General features: G+C 38.1%; 1 protein-coding gene across 2 annotated transcripts in view; it reads left to right on the top strand.

Annotated features, from left to right (window-relative positions):
- The window catches only part of MCC (MCC regulator of WNT signaling pathway), a gene marked incomplete at both ends in the record, with an annotated part of 199,321 nt that overhangs the window by 123,696 nt on the left and 61,343 nt on the right, over positions 1-14,282 (top strand). For both annotated transcript variants that reach the window (XM_080362879.1, XM_080362880.1), the window contains 2 exons: positions 6,006-6,119; positions 12,599-12,741. In XM_080362879.1, the coding sequence (XP_080219005.1) occupies positions 6,006-6,119; positions 12,599-12,741 (257 nt within the window). The remainder of the gene's footprint in view (positions 1-6,005; positions 6,120-12,598; positions 12,742-14,282) is intronic.

The raw sequence follows: 14,282 nt of genomic DNA, 5'->3' as shown, positions 1-14,282 counted from the left end.
TGATAAAATGTAATCTTGACAACACCTTTTAGATTCTGTTTACAGCAAATGCCTGTAACACAAATTTCATATTCTTAACTCCTCTTTTAGAAAGTTTTGCAAGTTTTGCTTAGATTTTCCTTTGTTTTACATATTTTTTAAGATGCTTCCTGGTTGTGTGGCCTGTGCTATAATTTCTTCCATATTTTCGTTCTGTGTAAGTTTTTCCTCTTGCACCTTTATTACATATCTTAAGTATATCTGCCATGCGTTAGCATGACAGGTTCTCATTCACCTCAGCAGATTAGCGCCAGCCTTGTCTCAGCTTTTCCTAGGCTAACCCTGATATTATTGTATACAGCCATTAACTAAAGTCAGCAATTCACAGAACAGTTACAGCCCTAAGATTCCTGAAGTAAAAATCCAGACATGATTTTATTGTTGTGTCTTAAAATGTGTTTTTCGTTATGAACTTCCATTACTAACCTTTCTATTTCTTTGACAGTAATTGTAGGTTTTAGTCATATTTCCTTCTTTCCTTTGATGAAGAAGGGTGTCAGAAAATACCATGCATAGGCATTTGTTGTTGTTTTAACCTTTCTGCAGTTTTAGCTGAGATTTTGCCTGTGTTTTCCACGCTATCCTCTACACCTCCCTTCTCTCAACTTACAAGGCAGCTTCGGTTTTTAAATCCAGTGCTGTGTCCAGTGTAATTTGATAACAAAAAACTGGGGAGGTTTTTCAGAAATGAAGCAGTGTTCTAAATATTTTATCAGTTGGGGCTTTTTTTGTGCATACTGCCTGTCATTAAAATAAGTAGTAGCAATACACAGAAAGTGTCTGTGTTGTGGGCTGCTTGCATTAAACCACACAGAAGGCAAATGGGAAACAGAAGAGAGGACAGGGTGTTGGAGCCTAATAAGCTCTGTGTTCTTTTAGGTATTCCACACGTAGAGGGTGTCATGTTTAACATCAGATTTACTTACTCTGGTTTAGCAGAGTGATACAAAACATACTGAAACACAATAGAAATCTGAGTTACATGTAGCAGAATATAGCAGTTGCAGTGCACAGTTCCATCATGATTCTCATGTGATTCTCATTACCAGTCTCTAAAACGCTTGCTGTCACAATGCTGGGCATCCCAGTTTCACTAGCAAGGCATCCATGGGTTGAAGCCAGCTCAAGCCAATTGCTCTCCTTTAAATTCTTCTGCTAGTTTCTGTGTTTTGGTGAGCCACATACGTGTCTCCCCCTTATTGGCCTGGATAACTCTGGGAGACATTCACACTGTTTTAATGAATATAGGGAGAAACCTTTCCACCACGAGCTGATCCGCTCAGCTGTTGATAGTTGTTTATTGAAAGCAAAGACCACCCTCAGGTCCCCTTGGTGTCCCCTTGTTGCTTAAGTGACCTTCTTTGCAAAACCGTGGTCAGTCCTAGGCTGCGTTACTCCCTGAACTTCACAGGCACATTGCTGTGGCCCATCTCCTCTGAGCCTTCTTACCAGGTAGGGGTTTGTTGGTCAGTCACAGAGGACACACACAGAACAAACGAATTGGTCTTTTGGTGTTTGGCTGCTTTGTATTATGACTCCCTTATTTTGTCAGAGGTTACTTTTCTGAACATCTATTCCCATCTGATGTGGAGCAGTACTATAGCTGAGGAAGGCAGGAAATGAGGAAAAATGCAAGATTAGTTCTTTAATTTCACAAAGAGGGATGCGCTTAGGTGATTTCTTTGTTGAAAATAACAAACATACACAGTGAGTACAACTGGTTTTAGCAATATGGTTTAATTAGTCTGGTTCCAGGCTGAGAGAGAGAAAAATGTGGATCAAACTTAGTGATGAGGATCACCGTTCACAATGACCGAGGAAAATGCTAAATATAAGAGTAATTGTACTGCTTTGCAGTGCTTTCACCTTAACCTGTAACTTTTTCAGCACCCTCCCTCATTGCTCTTTTTATCTTTCTCCTGTTCTGTTTATGGCATCAGAACACTTCCAGCAATACCTGCTACAGGCTTGTCAGTAGTCACTTGCTGCCTTGGCACTTAGTTCATATTACTATCCCATCCGCTTTTGTATTCTTTTCCTCACAAAATTATTGATAAACCTGGCTGCCAGGAAATGTTGTTTACAATTGTACCTGCACAGAATATGTCACAAAACCCAGCACCAAAAGCAGAGTTTAAAGCATTGAGCAAAATACGCATCATTAATTCATGTCTACAGTTTTGTAGGAGATGTTTGTAGAAGCAAGTATGTAATGGGGAAGAGACTGCAGTCATAAAAGAGGCTGAAAGAGAGCTCAGGAACTTACTTTTCCTAAGGCTGTACTTTTTTTTTTTTTTTTTTTTTTAGTTATTGTATCTTTCAACACTTAGCTGTGCAGTATTTTGCATTTTAAAGATGGCATGCTATGCACAGTTTGTATTTTGTTATTATAAATATAATAATAAATAATTTATATTGTATATTTAATAAATAGAAAGGATAGTATTGGTTATAAATGTAGTGTATAGATGTTTCAATAAACAACCTGCTGTTGTCCTTGCAAAAAAAATCGTGGAAATTGTAGCTTCTATTTTAACATAACTGATGCATTTTTTTATTAATACTATGCATCTAATTTCTTTTCTGAAAGAGTTCTTATTTCCTTGGATGATGGTAGAGAAGCAAGTTGATTGGCTTGTCTGATCCCTTTCAATGATAGCTCTCTTGTGTTGTCCTCACCTGTCCTGTTGGACAGCTTGGGTGCATCAGCATCCCATAGTGGGTTTTTTCCTGTTTGAATTCAATAACAGTTGCGTTGGATCAGTATAAAGTTTATGAGCAATACAGGCTTTGTCAATGAACTGTTTTCTCTATATGAAGTAGTTGCTGTTAAAGGTTCAGACCAATGTGTTATACAAACAAATCTTTGTGGTGTCTGTGTTAATTTTTACAAATTACTGAGTTTTTTATCTGTTTCATAATAATGTGTCATTTAGAGGCAACCTAGTTTGAACTATAAATGTCTGTTATGAACGTTAGTGACAGTAAGTCTGCTTTGTCTGTCACTGCTGAGGGGAGAAAAAAGCAGCATGCCATATGGCTGCCTCCGTACTCTTCTCTGATTCTCAGTTGTCAAATCCCGTAGTGATTCAACGCTGCAGAGTTATGGTCGTGACTGACACTGCATTTGAATTATAAACGTGATCTTTCCCCCCGCCGAACGACTTGAATGACTGTAGCTCATTGCTCAGATGTTTCCCTGTTTGTGTTACAGCAAGACCCAAAGATCCGTGTTCCAGTTCCCACCCTGCTGTGTTCTCTACGAGCACACTGTGATGTCTGGACTGTGGGAACGCTCACACCTTAAGGGAAGATGCAGCAATACTTTGAAACAACTTTTGTAAGGAACTCGGAAGGAGAGTTTAGTTCTGCCAAGAATCCAGAGCCACACTAGCTGTCTTAGCCTTGTGTGTTGCAGTAGTAGCTGGAGGCACCACTTGCACATGAGTTACTGCTATACAGTATATATGTACGTGAACCCTAAGCGGCCCCCTCAGTGTTCGATAGCTCCCTCTTGGCCAGTCTGCCCTTTCAGTAACTTGGTTTGGTTTGGTTTGGTTTGGTTTTTTTAGCATTTAGAAACTGGGCTGGTTCGATTTATGACAGGAGAGGATAATTTTGGAGAGTAAAAGATGCCACAAACTTTCCTTGTAATTAACAAAGAAATCCTTTGGTTAATTGGTGAAGAGAAGACCCTATGTTGATACCCTTGTGTGGCAGGAGCTGCCTGGCCGGGCAGCTATGATGCTATAAAACTAGGCAGGATTAGTGCAGTTTCTTACCCAGTTTGGGGTAGGGAACATGAAGAGGAGCCAAGCTGACTGCCGTGTGATGACAAATGACAGATGAGAAATACAAATCCATAGGAAGTCCGCCTCGTTAGTTCCACTACTCAGAGAACAGTTGGTTTTCATTCAGAGTTTTAAATTAACGGTGTCCTTTTATGTTACAGCACCATGTTAATGATCTGGTATTTAATTAAAACTGCAGCTGGTGATCATTTAATTATAGTGTGCGAAAGGGAATGATACTTACTTGACTATGTAGCATTGTTTTGTTCAGTTTAGAGAATTGTAGCCATTTTTTCCTGTATTATTTGAAAGCTATGATGAAGGATGCAAGATCTGATGAGTAAACTGGTGAGCTTCATTGCAACACTTCCCCTTTTTTAAGAGAATGAGGTGAAACAGTGCTTCATAAATTCACCAGCTTTCCTGAAAACTGGAAGTCAGTTATGAACAGGTTGGTACAATTAGGCTGTTTCTTATTTCTCCACACTGTAAAACCAGTGCATAGTTTCCTGTGGTAGGAAGGAAGGCCTTCTGCTGAAGGCCAGGAATACTTAAAGATACTCAGCATATTCCTGAGTTTGTGAAGAGATTTCAGCACACATACTTGAAAGAAACTGTGTAGCATATGCCTGTAGCGGCCTGAATTGCTGGTTTTTTTCACTTGAAAAATGAGGCTGCATCAAGAATCTTAAACCTACTGAAACATGAAATTGTGTATGTGTATATTTGTATGGAAATGGATAGCTGCAGGTGTGTAAGATGGTTTTGTAGCTGATGTAATAAAAATGCTTCTAATTGAACTCACAAATGAGGATGTACAGAGCTTCTAACAGAGCTGGTTACGCTGCACTTAAAATTGCAGAATTCACATCTAAAAATCGTTACTAAGTAATGTTTTCTGTCTTGAGGCCAGAGGTGGCCTTTTCTGTAACAATGGGAATCCCATTTTATGTGAAGGAGCTATTGCCAAATGATTTACTCTTAAAGCTTTCATACGTCAGTACGTGAAAACACCTATGGTTTTGCTGTCTCCCAGTATTGTAAAGGTAAAACTGATATCAAACTAGGACTAATTAGCAGATTGTCTGGAAATGGAACAAGGAAAATAACTTTGAAGAGACCCACCCAATAAAATGTCAGCATGAAGGGCTGAAACTGGCTGGAGGACTAGAAACAGGATTTGTGTTTCAGTCTGGATCTTGGCAGCAGAGCGGTGTTTGCTGTATTACTTGGTCCGCTGTGAAATTTCACTTTTGTTTTCTCACCCAGTGTAACTTGGCGTTGTTTCTTTACTACTGCAAAGGAAGATTTCAGTAGTAGTGGCTGGTTTTCCTGATGGACTTTTCAGTTGTAGTTGTCAATACTGAGTGCTGAAATCCAGCTGATGCCTTCAGCATAGTGATGAATGGAAAATATATGGACAGGAAGAGAGTATGAATGAGTTGCAAATATAGGATTCTTTTAAGAATTGTTCTTTATTTTTAAGTCGTGTAGCTAAGATAATTTGGATGATGTTAGTTATCCTAGTCTGCTCTGTGTTTCCAGTTAAACGTAGAACGTATCTTCCATCAAAAGAATCTACTGCAGAAAGAAAAACAGTTCAGGTTCTTCATGTGTGGCTTTAGTAGATTAGAATCATTGAAACTCACTGACGTGAGACTGAGGAGAACAACAACTACAGAGCAGAAGCTCAAAGTGGAGTAAGCTTTGGTTGCAAAATAAAACTGCTTCCTGTGCATGGAATTATTCCTTTCACCAAACTGATAACCTCTGTATATCTGAAGGCATGAAAACACAATACACCTTCTTTTGTAACACAAATCTGAGTCAACATTTAATGTAAGGTTTTATAACACAAATCTCAAGCTACTTCCTATTGAACTAACATTAGAACTTTTCTACACATTTCCAGCTGAATTATACTTCATTGTATTTATCCTTATAATGGGTTTTCTGATGAAGGAATATGTGTGCTATCTGGAGAGGAGAATTCCATGTAAAAAGTACTCAGTAGCATGTGGATTTCTTTTAGACTTTTGTTACACTGAAGTTCTATCAACTACGACAGAAATCCACAGATGTTGTAGCTGCTGTACAATACTGTGTATTCTTTCAAATGCTGTTGCTGCATGGCTGGTGAATTTGTTAATTTATTTCTTTCTTTTTGTTTTCTAGCTTCATTTAGCAGCCCTGGCTTCATTAAAGGGAGACATAGTAGAACTTAATAAACGTCTACAACAGACAGAAAGGGAGCGTGACCTGTTGGAAAAGAAATTGGCAAAAGCACAGGTGAGCAATAGTTGAAGATGCTGAAGATGGTCCTTGGTTTTGCATTGTCCTTGTTCTTCAGAGGGGAATATGGTGTGTGGGGACAGGGTAAGGTATCTGAACAATGTCACAAGTTAAAGAATTCTAAGACTGCAAGAAATGTATTTGCTGTGGAGTTTGAGTTTTATGTACTGATGTCATTTTTCTAAAATATATCAAGAAAGAATTAGTTTTGTTTTGAGGCCAACATAAATGGTGACTGCTTTGAAATATTTTAGAATATAAAAATTGCAGCATACTCATATTGGATTAGGTAACATTACAGAGCCTTCCACTCTTGGGTCAGATTCAAACACAGCACAAATTAACACTGATCAAAAGCTATTGCTGATTGTCAGTGTTTTGGTGATATGTGAGAAGGGATTTGTGATCTCAGCCTAGCTTCAAATAAGCCATTTTGTATGTATCTGTTGCCAAAAACACAGTGGAAAGCCAAGGTTTGAACTTTCACAGCTCTCAAGATAAACATAGAGAGGCAAGTGCAAAACTATTGTTCTTGATATTTCTCTCTTCTACAAACAAAACTTTTGTTTTCAGATACTGTCATTCTGGCAAATACATTTCATAAGTACTATACATTTCAAAACTAATTCAGAATGTGTACTCATTTATACTTGCATAGAGACAGTCTAAGCATTTTGTCCTGTGAAGTGGAGCATCTTATTTGTTGCCTAGTGAGGCTGTGGAATCTCCAACCTTGGAAATACTAAAGCCACCCGAACCTGGCCTTGGGCAACGTGCTCTACATGACCCTTCTTGAGCTCGGTAAAGGGTTGGGTGAATGGCCTCCAGAAGTCTCCGTGAACCTCAGTCATCCTGTGATTTTTGTGAACTTAGAGTCTTTGGTATTGAGTGCATTTTGGTTGGGGCTTGTTAAACTCAAGCCAAATGCAGAAGTGTGTAAGCAGTCTAGATTTTAAGGCTCTTACTTCAGTCCTCCAATCATGTTTTGGCCCTTGTGTGCATTCCCTGGTGTTTTTTCAGCTACTTTTAAGGTTTGGGGGCTTGTAAATGATACTCTTATAGCAGACCATCAATGCAATATCCAGAAATTAAAAAAAAAAAAAAAGTTTTAATTCTCCTCAATATGTGAACCAGGGTCACACTGGGAGTTCACATTGTTTATTAGCTGTAATCCTGAGAGCATTTTCTAATTTTGGCTGCACTCTGAGACAGTTTTTGTTCTGATATACAGTTTGATATGGGGCTGCATTTGACAATCATTAAACAGTTGGATGGATCCACTGTACCCAAACAATCCACATCATTCTGCATGACTACACTGACTCTGTTGTTATTTATAACTCTGCAGGGTCTTGCGCTAACCACAGGTTATTGTTAGTGTTCTGGTTTTATTTCCAGATCTTTATTTAAAAATACCTGTGTCATCTCTCAGTGCATGAAGAGTGCCTGTAGGTGCTCCTATGCAGTAATGAATCCTCATTGATGGTGACATGAATTAGCATGTGCTCTGTTAGCATGAGATTGTTTGGTGTTTTCTTTGATGGGTTACCAACTATTCATTTGTATTCAGTGCTCGATGTGTAATGCTGGGGGTTTTTATGTGATCTTGGGTTGTCTGCTTGTGAACATAAGTGTAATGACAACTGCTACTCAAACTGTGAACACAAAATCACAATATCTGAAAGCTAGTGTGCTAGCTAGCTTTCAGATTAAAAAAATTACCTTCTAATGTACAATTTCTATTAAATTTTCATATTTTAGCTATTGTAAATTTGTTTTAAAGCCCTCCGCTGGGTAAAAATTTCTGAGGCTGTGTATTAAATTAAATACAATCTTTCTTAAGGAATAAGCCATAAAACAAGCACAACTCATATTCAATGTGTTGGCTATGTTTAGGTACTGAGACTCTGGTGGAGCCACTTTTTCTTCTTTTTCTAACTGCATCACTTCCAAGTAGATGCTCCACTTCACATAATTTTTTGAACTTTTCCTCTCACTCTACAGAGATTCATTCAAATTCATATCATGTATCATATCATATTATTTTTTCCTTTACAACCTCTGTCTAATGCATTTCTTCCTCACTAATGCGAATTGGAGGTTCAGAAGGCATATATTAAATAGGAGGTGTCTGAGGTTCTGCGTAAACCGTGTTCAGATGCTAAGGGGCCAGTACTAAATCTCTATTCTGCATCTGGACTATACTTAAAAAGGCAGCACATGTTTCATTTCATCTGGCATGGTAAATGCACTCTGGAACATATGGCCCTTAAAACACATTTTTTGTAATACCTTTCCCATCATTTCATGGTTCATGTGAGACACTTTGGAAGAAAAGATTAGCGATTGGCAAAGTGGAAGTGATTTGAGGAACCACAATTCAAGTAATGGATGACAAATGCAGAAGAAAGATAGTTGGATAGCTTGTGCTTGAAATTTTGTAAATGGACATAATTGATTACAGGTGGTTGTATCATGCTCGTCCCCAAAACTGCAGTCTGTGGAGACCAGCTATAGCATCTTCTGACACCCTTCTATTATTTCACTAAAACAGCAGATTTCCTTTTCTCTATGTTTGTGTCAGTGCACAATTTGGCAATGAAGTGATCTTTTGAATTAAGTTTGCTGAAAGTACTGGTCAACCACAAGTTCTGTGGTTATGAGAAGAAAAGTAGTGCTCTCTGCTAGCTCTGTCTGGCACGCTATCCTGGATTTGGTAATGATAAATCATGAATGTCTGAAGGGAGAGTGTATGCATATGCTCCCCCACCTCTCTGCCAACATCTGTGAGCAGGAGGCTGCATCCCATTTAGTAGTCCTCTATGGTCCTGTCCTTGGTGGATTTATCTAATCTTCTTCCTAATCTGTCTACATTCTTGGCATTTCCTACATCCTGTGACATTGAGTTCTGCAGTTTTATGGTAGAACATGGGATTTAATGACATGCTGAATGTTTCAGCAAATACAACAAGAATAGACAGTCCACTTAGTACATCTTTCTTATTGTTTCATCTCCTTGCACAAGGTAGTCTTGGTCTTTGTGCTTAGTCCTTGTAGTTTTGGAGTTTTATAATAGCTCTAGACACAGGGTATCAAAGACTGCTGCATCATTCTGGATCTTGTATTACACAGCAGTAAGTTCCATTACTGCAGTAATATTTCTTCACTGTCCTCTTGATTATTCAGAATATAATAAGGAAGAACAGCAGAATTTCAGAATAAAAATAAAGCAAACACTTTGTAGGCCTATAAGAATATGTGAACTTCTTAGGAAGGCATCAGTTTTTCAATTAACAAAGTAACTTGACATAAAAATACTGGAAATGTTCAGATAAACATTGAAATTATTTGTTCTGTTGTGTGTTGCACTTATCTCACGTAGATTACTCCCATTTACTTGTATTCTTCTTCCACATCAAGTATATACAGAAAATACCACTGAACACTGACCATGTGTGTTTCCATGTTTGAGGATTTGGCATGATGGACTTGTGTTTATACTTAAAATTAGGTTAATGGTTTGCCACTTTAAAATTGGCCACTCCTCTAGAATTAAAATACTGGTTTAGTTGAGCAAAGATTTTTCACTTCTGTGAGCCTGTTAGACTGGTTTATCACTGCGGCGTGTTCAGGTTACGACTTGTATGACTTGGTTTCTTCCTGAATAATGCTGTGGCCAGTGCTTGTCTCCGCAGGACCTGAGGCACCGAGGGATCTCTTACCAACCACTGCTTCCCATGGTCCTCTTTTTGTCCTCTGACTGAACACTGCAGATGTAACATAAAGGTCTGCACTGGTAGTATTTCTTGCACTAGGAAATCATGTACATTAATAGGCAGTACAATCCTGTTGAGACAATATCGTTGGGTTGAAATATTTTCTCTTACCGTCCTGCTCCCTCAAACTCTTCTTGCTCATGTGGTCGTTTCCCAGCATCAAGAGGTCAGATAAAAGCGTTTCCCCAGGCATTGTTAATTTATGCTGTAATTGAAATAACCTGTTTAGTCTGTACCGAAAACCAGCCAAAGGTCACTTACACTGGGAGCTGTGCTGGAACCTTCTCTCCTGATCTCAACAACTGCTCATGTTTTGCAGCCTCTCATATCCCTGTGTTTGTTTTCTCAGAGAATTAGAGCTCTTAATGGTTTTGATCAGAACTTAAGTATGAGACTGAAACAGGAATGAGGAAAAGGGTGTATCTTAAAAAGTTTGTGTGACTGACATATGCAAATAAATTGCATGAGCTGAATATGTACACCCTGGAAAGAAGCAGGAACACTAGCAGGTCACTGCTCTGAGACTCAAAGAACACAGAAACTAAAGTGGATGATGGGCAGATTCAGTATCCCAGAAAAAAGTGTTAGCTGTGGGTACCAAAACATGCATTTGTTTCTTTTCCCTTTTAAGCTTTGGGTTGAATGCGCCATAATAAGGAGCAATCTTGTATAACCAGAAGAATTTTCAACTGCTGCGTTGTAGGATTCATACTGAAGTATATTTCTCTTCTTTGGATGCTTTTGCCTTTTTTAGTTGAGACTCGTCATGACTGACCAGAACTTAAGAGATGTAACTCTGTACCCACCTCCAGGGCGCAGCAGCCTTTCTTAGCATCATGTCCTGTCTTCCATGGAGGTTTCCTTTCTGCCTTTTGCAGTTGTTTTTTCCCAAGATAATTCAAGAGGCCTTTTAAAAAAGCATACATGAAGCTGTTGTCTTTATATTGCCAGACTGTTGGTTGTTCACAAAGTATTCCTGTCACTAAATGATGGTTATCCTGAAAAATGATCAAGGAGAAATGGCTGGAAAACAGAAAGCAAGTCTGGTATTGTGGCTGAGGTCCATTAGCAGGAGTCAATATATCTTCAGTCAAGATAAACAAATTCTGTTTTTCAGTGTATAGCTTAGAAGAGCAAAAATTGTAGTGCTAGGGGTTTTATTTATTGTCTGAACATAATTATTACACACTCCATCTGAAATGTCTTTTTGATTTAAAAGAAAAAAAGCAGTGCAGATAATTGATTGATCTGTATAATGCTTAGGTAGCATTTGTGAGTATAAATTGTGTCACAGGAAATTTAGGTTTAGAAAGGCAGAACAAGCAACTCTTGTTGCACTTAAATCTGTTCTAAAGCATTGTTAAACATTTTCTCAGTTCTTCACTGTGAAAGCTGTGGTAGTTCTTCAGCCAGATGGAACGTTAAGATACAGATATGTGAGAAATAAGTTGTGCGATAATCCTGCAATAAATAGTCATTATGATATATATGTATAGGCATCTGAGTTGCCAACACGAAGTTTTAAAAGCCAGGTGAACATTATCAGTCTATGACCCTTCGCTATCCTATTCAGTGTGAAGATAACAGTCTCTTTTGTCTTAGTGCTGTTTTAAGTGCTTTTGGCTCCAGCTGGAGTAAGAAACTATTTTGTTTTAGTCTGTGGAATGGAGTTACCTCTATATAGTGTTTCCTTGATTTGAAAAAGTAAATTTTGATGCAGCAATGTTGGAGGACCTCATACATTCCTGTAAATTGTAGCCTTTAGAAATGCTACTAGGATCTTGCGTTGCAGGTTTTCACTAAACGAGTGTGGTTTTTATATTGTTGGTTGGCTTGCTAATTTTCTGTTATTGACAGCATAATACATACCATTCTGTGGTAGCAAGGAGGCTTGACTGTTTCCTGCAGGGGATCAGAAGCAAAAATTTTGAAGTCTTGCTCTTTCCAGCCTCTACCAAGCATAATTTCAATCAGTGTGTGCTGTTGGATTATAATTGCAGTAGATGGTAATTGTTTGCTGTAATTGAAGTAGTGTGTTTGTTGGCATGAAGAGTGAGCCAGGAAAACTGAATTTAAAATTATGTTGGAAAGAAAAATGAGGATTTCATGATATGTATGAAAAACAAACATCTTTGTAGCCTTGTAATTGTTCAAATAATAAGAATTTTATTGTAGAGGATTAAAATAATTAAAAATATGCTGTGTTATCTTCAAAGGCTAAGAAAAGCAAATATGCTAGAGAAGAAGTCATAACCACAAAGTGTGGTTACTTTTCTTTATAATAATGTGGTTTCTGCCTCAGGACTTGTTCTAATTCAGACCATGTTGGGAAGATCCTTGAAGATTCATGATGCATCATGAATCTCACAGATTGAAAGATGAGATATTTATAGCTGTTTTGATATGCAAATGATGTTTTTTGTTCAAGCAGTAAGGGCAACTTCTGCCCTTTAGAAAAAAATAATAATAAAAGTATACGGCATGTTTTTTCAGTTGCTAACATCTAGTAATTACATACCTTTGTGTACCTGTCAATATTTTGCATATCTCCTTTTGTCTTGCTAAGGTACTGTAAGGTACTTGCTAAGGTACTGGTTTGATGAGTGAGAAAAGTATTAATCATGTGCACTTTTGCCTTGTGTCTGATCTGTTTCCAGTTTTTTCATAAGACCCTTTGTGTTCCTTGCTTCTCTGCTTTAGTGTGAACAATCCCACCTAATGAGAGAGCACGAAGACGTGCAGGAGCGAACAACACTACGCTACGAGGAACGAATCACAGAGCTGCACAGTATCATTGCTGAATTAAATAAAAAAATTGATCGACTACAGGGAACAACAATAAGGTATGGCAACTTCCTGGAAATTCTGGGCCAGTGCACTAATGGTGCAAAACACAGTGTGAATTATAGTCTATAAATAAAATTTGATGATGACTTTAGGGTAGTTAGGCTTGTTATGACTGGTTCTGAGTAGCTGGCCGTAATTAAGGTGGGTATTCTGCGGAGTATCATCCTGAGGCTCAAAACTGCTGCATTCTCTCTGGCAAAATCACACTTTGCAAAGGCTAAAAAGCACTGCAAAGAACTGCACTGTGTCATCTGAATATTCCTTAAGCGTAACATACATGCCAGGGTACCACATAAGTGATAGCAGTGCTGGATAAAGGAAAATGTAGCCACCAAGCCTGCACCTCTGCTTTTAATTTTCTTTTGTGGCATCCTGTCAAATCACTTGTGATGAGAAATACGGCTTAAACGTATTTCAGTAGGTTTTGCATCTACTTGTACTGGTATTCATGACGAAACACTATGCTACAAGTCATCTTGTTGCCTGTCCTTGGAGCAGCAAAGCTTGGGCTATTACACTAGATCATTACTTGTTACTGTATTTAAATAAACTTTACATTTGACTGCACAAAACCACTTTTCCTCACTTGCTTTTACCCATTATTCTCAATGTAAATAAAGTTGGACTAGAATGAGGAAGGAGCTTCTTAAAGTTTAGCTTATGAGGATGCAACTAAACTGCTAGAATCTATGGATTTTTCTACAGAACATCATTTTCTTTTGCCTATTAGCTGCAACATTTTTGGTAACTGCTTCATTTGTTCTTCCTTGTAAATGTTTCTACTAGGCAAAGTTTTTCCAACTACTGACTTGACCTTTCATGAAAATATTTATATGCAAAAAGAAAAAGGGTTGGTGTACCATTAGGAGAAAATATCATGCATACATACCACTAGAAAAAGCAGTGATAGCGTCACATTACATTAATGTTATTTAAGAAGATAAATACTGCCAACTCTGTCATGGTCATAACTAACAATGATTATGATGAGATTTTTCAGGTAAATATTTTCTAAACCCATAGTATTTCCCTTAAAAAAAATCCCTGTGACTCCCTTGTTCATTCATGCTTGATATTTCTGCAGACAAACCTCCCATTCATCTTGTTTTAACTCACCTTTCTTTTCAGTATGTTACTGGCTGCCCTTCCCACTCTTCTCTCTGATAAAGCTCTACCAATTGAAAAGACTGTTTGAGAAGCAAAATCTGAGAAGCATGAGAGCTACCCTGATTTTTTTTTTTTCCTGAATGGCAGAAGAACTCTATGGCATTTAAGAAAAATATTACATAAAATCCATAAAAAAATGTTTACTTGGAGTCTTTGTGGCAAGCTAAATGCCAAGTGGTGTCTCAGTTACGAAATACTGGAATCGGATGGATACTGTGAATGTTGAACCATGTCTGTAAATGAGCCAGCTGTGGCATGCACAGCAAAGTGAGGCAAACAATTCGGTGTCTGGGGAACAGAGGAGTAAGAGTCTTCCTAAAATGGCAGAGGTAGAACTGGAGGGGTTCCATAGGGTTTGTAAAGACAACTG

Source organism: Nesoenas mayeri, assembly GCF_963082525.1.
Source record: "Nesoenas mayeri genome assembly, chromosome: Z".
NCBI lineage: Eukaryota > Metazoa > Chordata > Aves > Columbiformes > Columbidae > Nesoenas > Nesoenas mayeri.
Note: the sequence above shows the minus strand (reverse complement) of the source record. Positions and strands in the feature narration are given on the sequence as shown.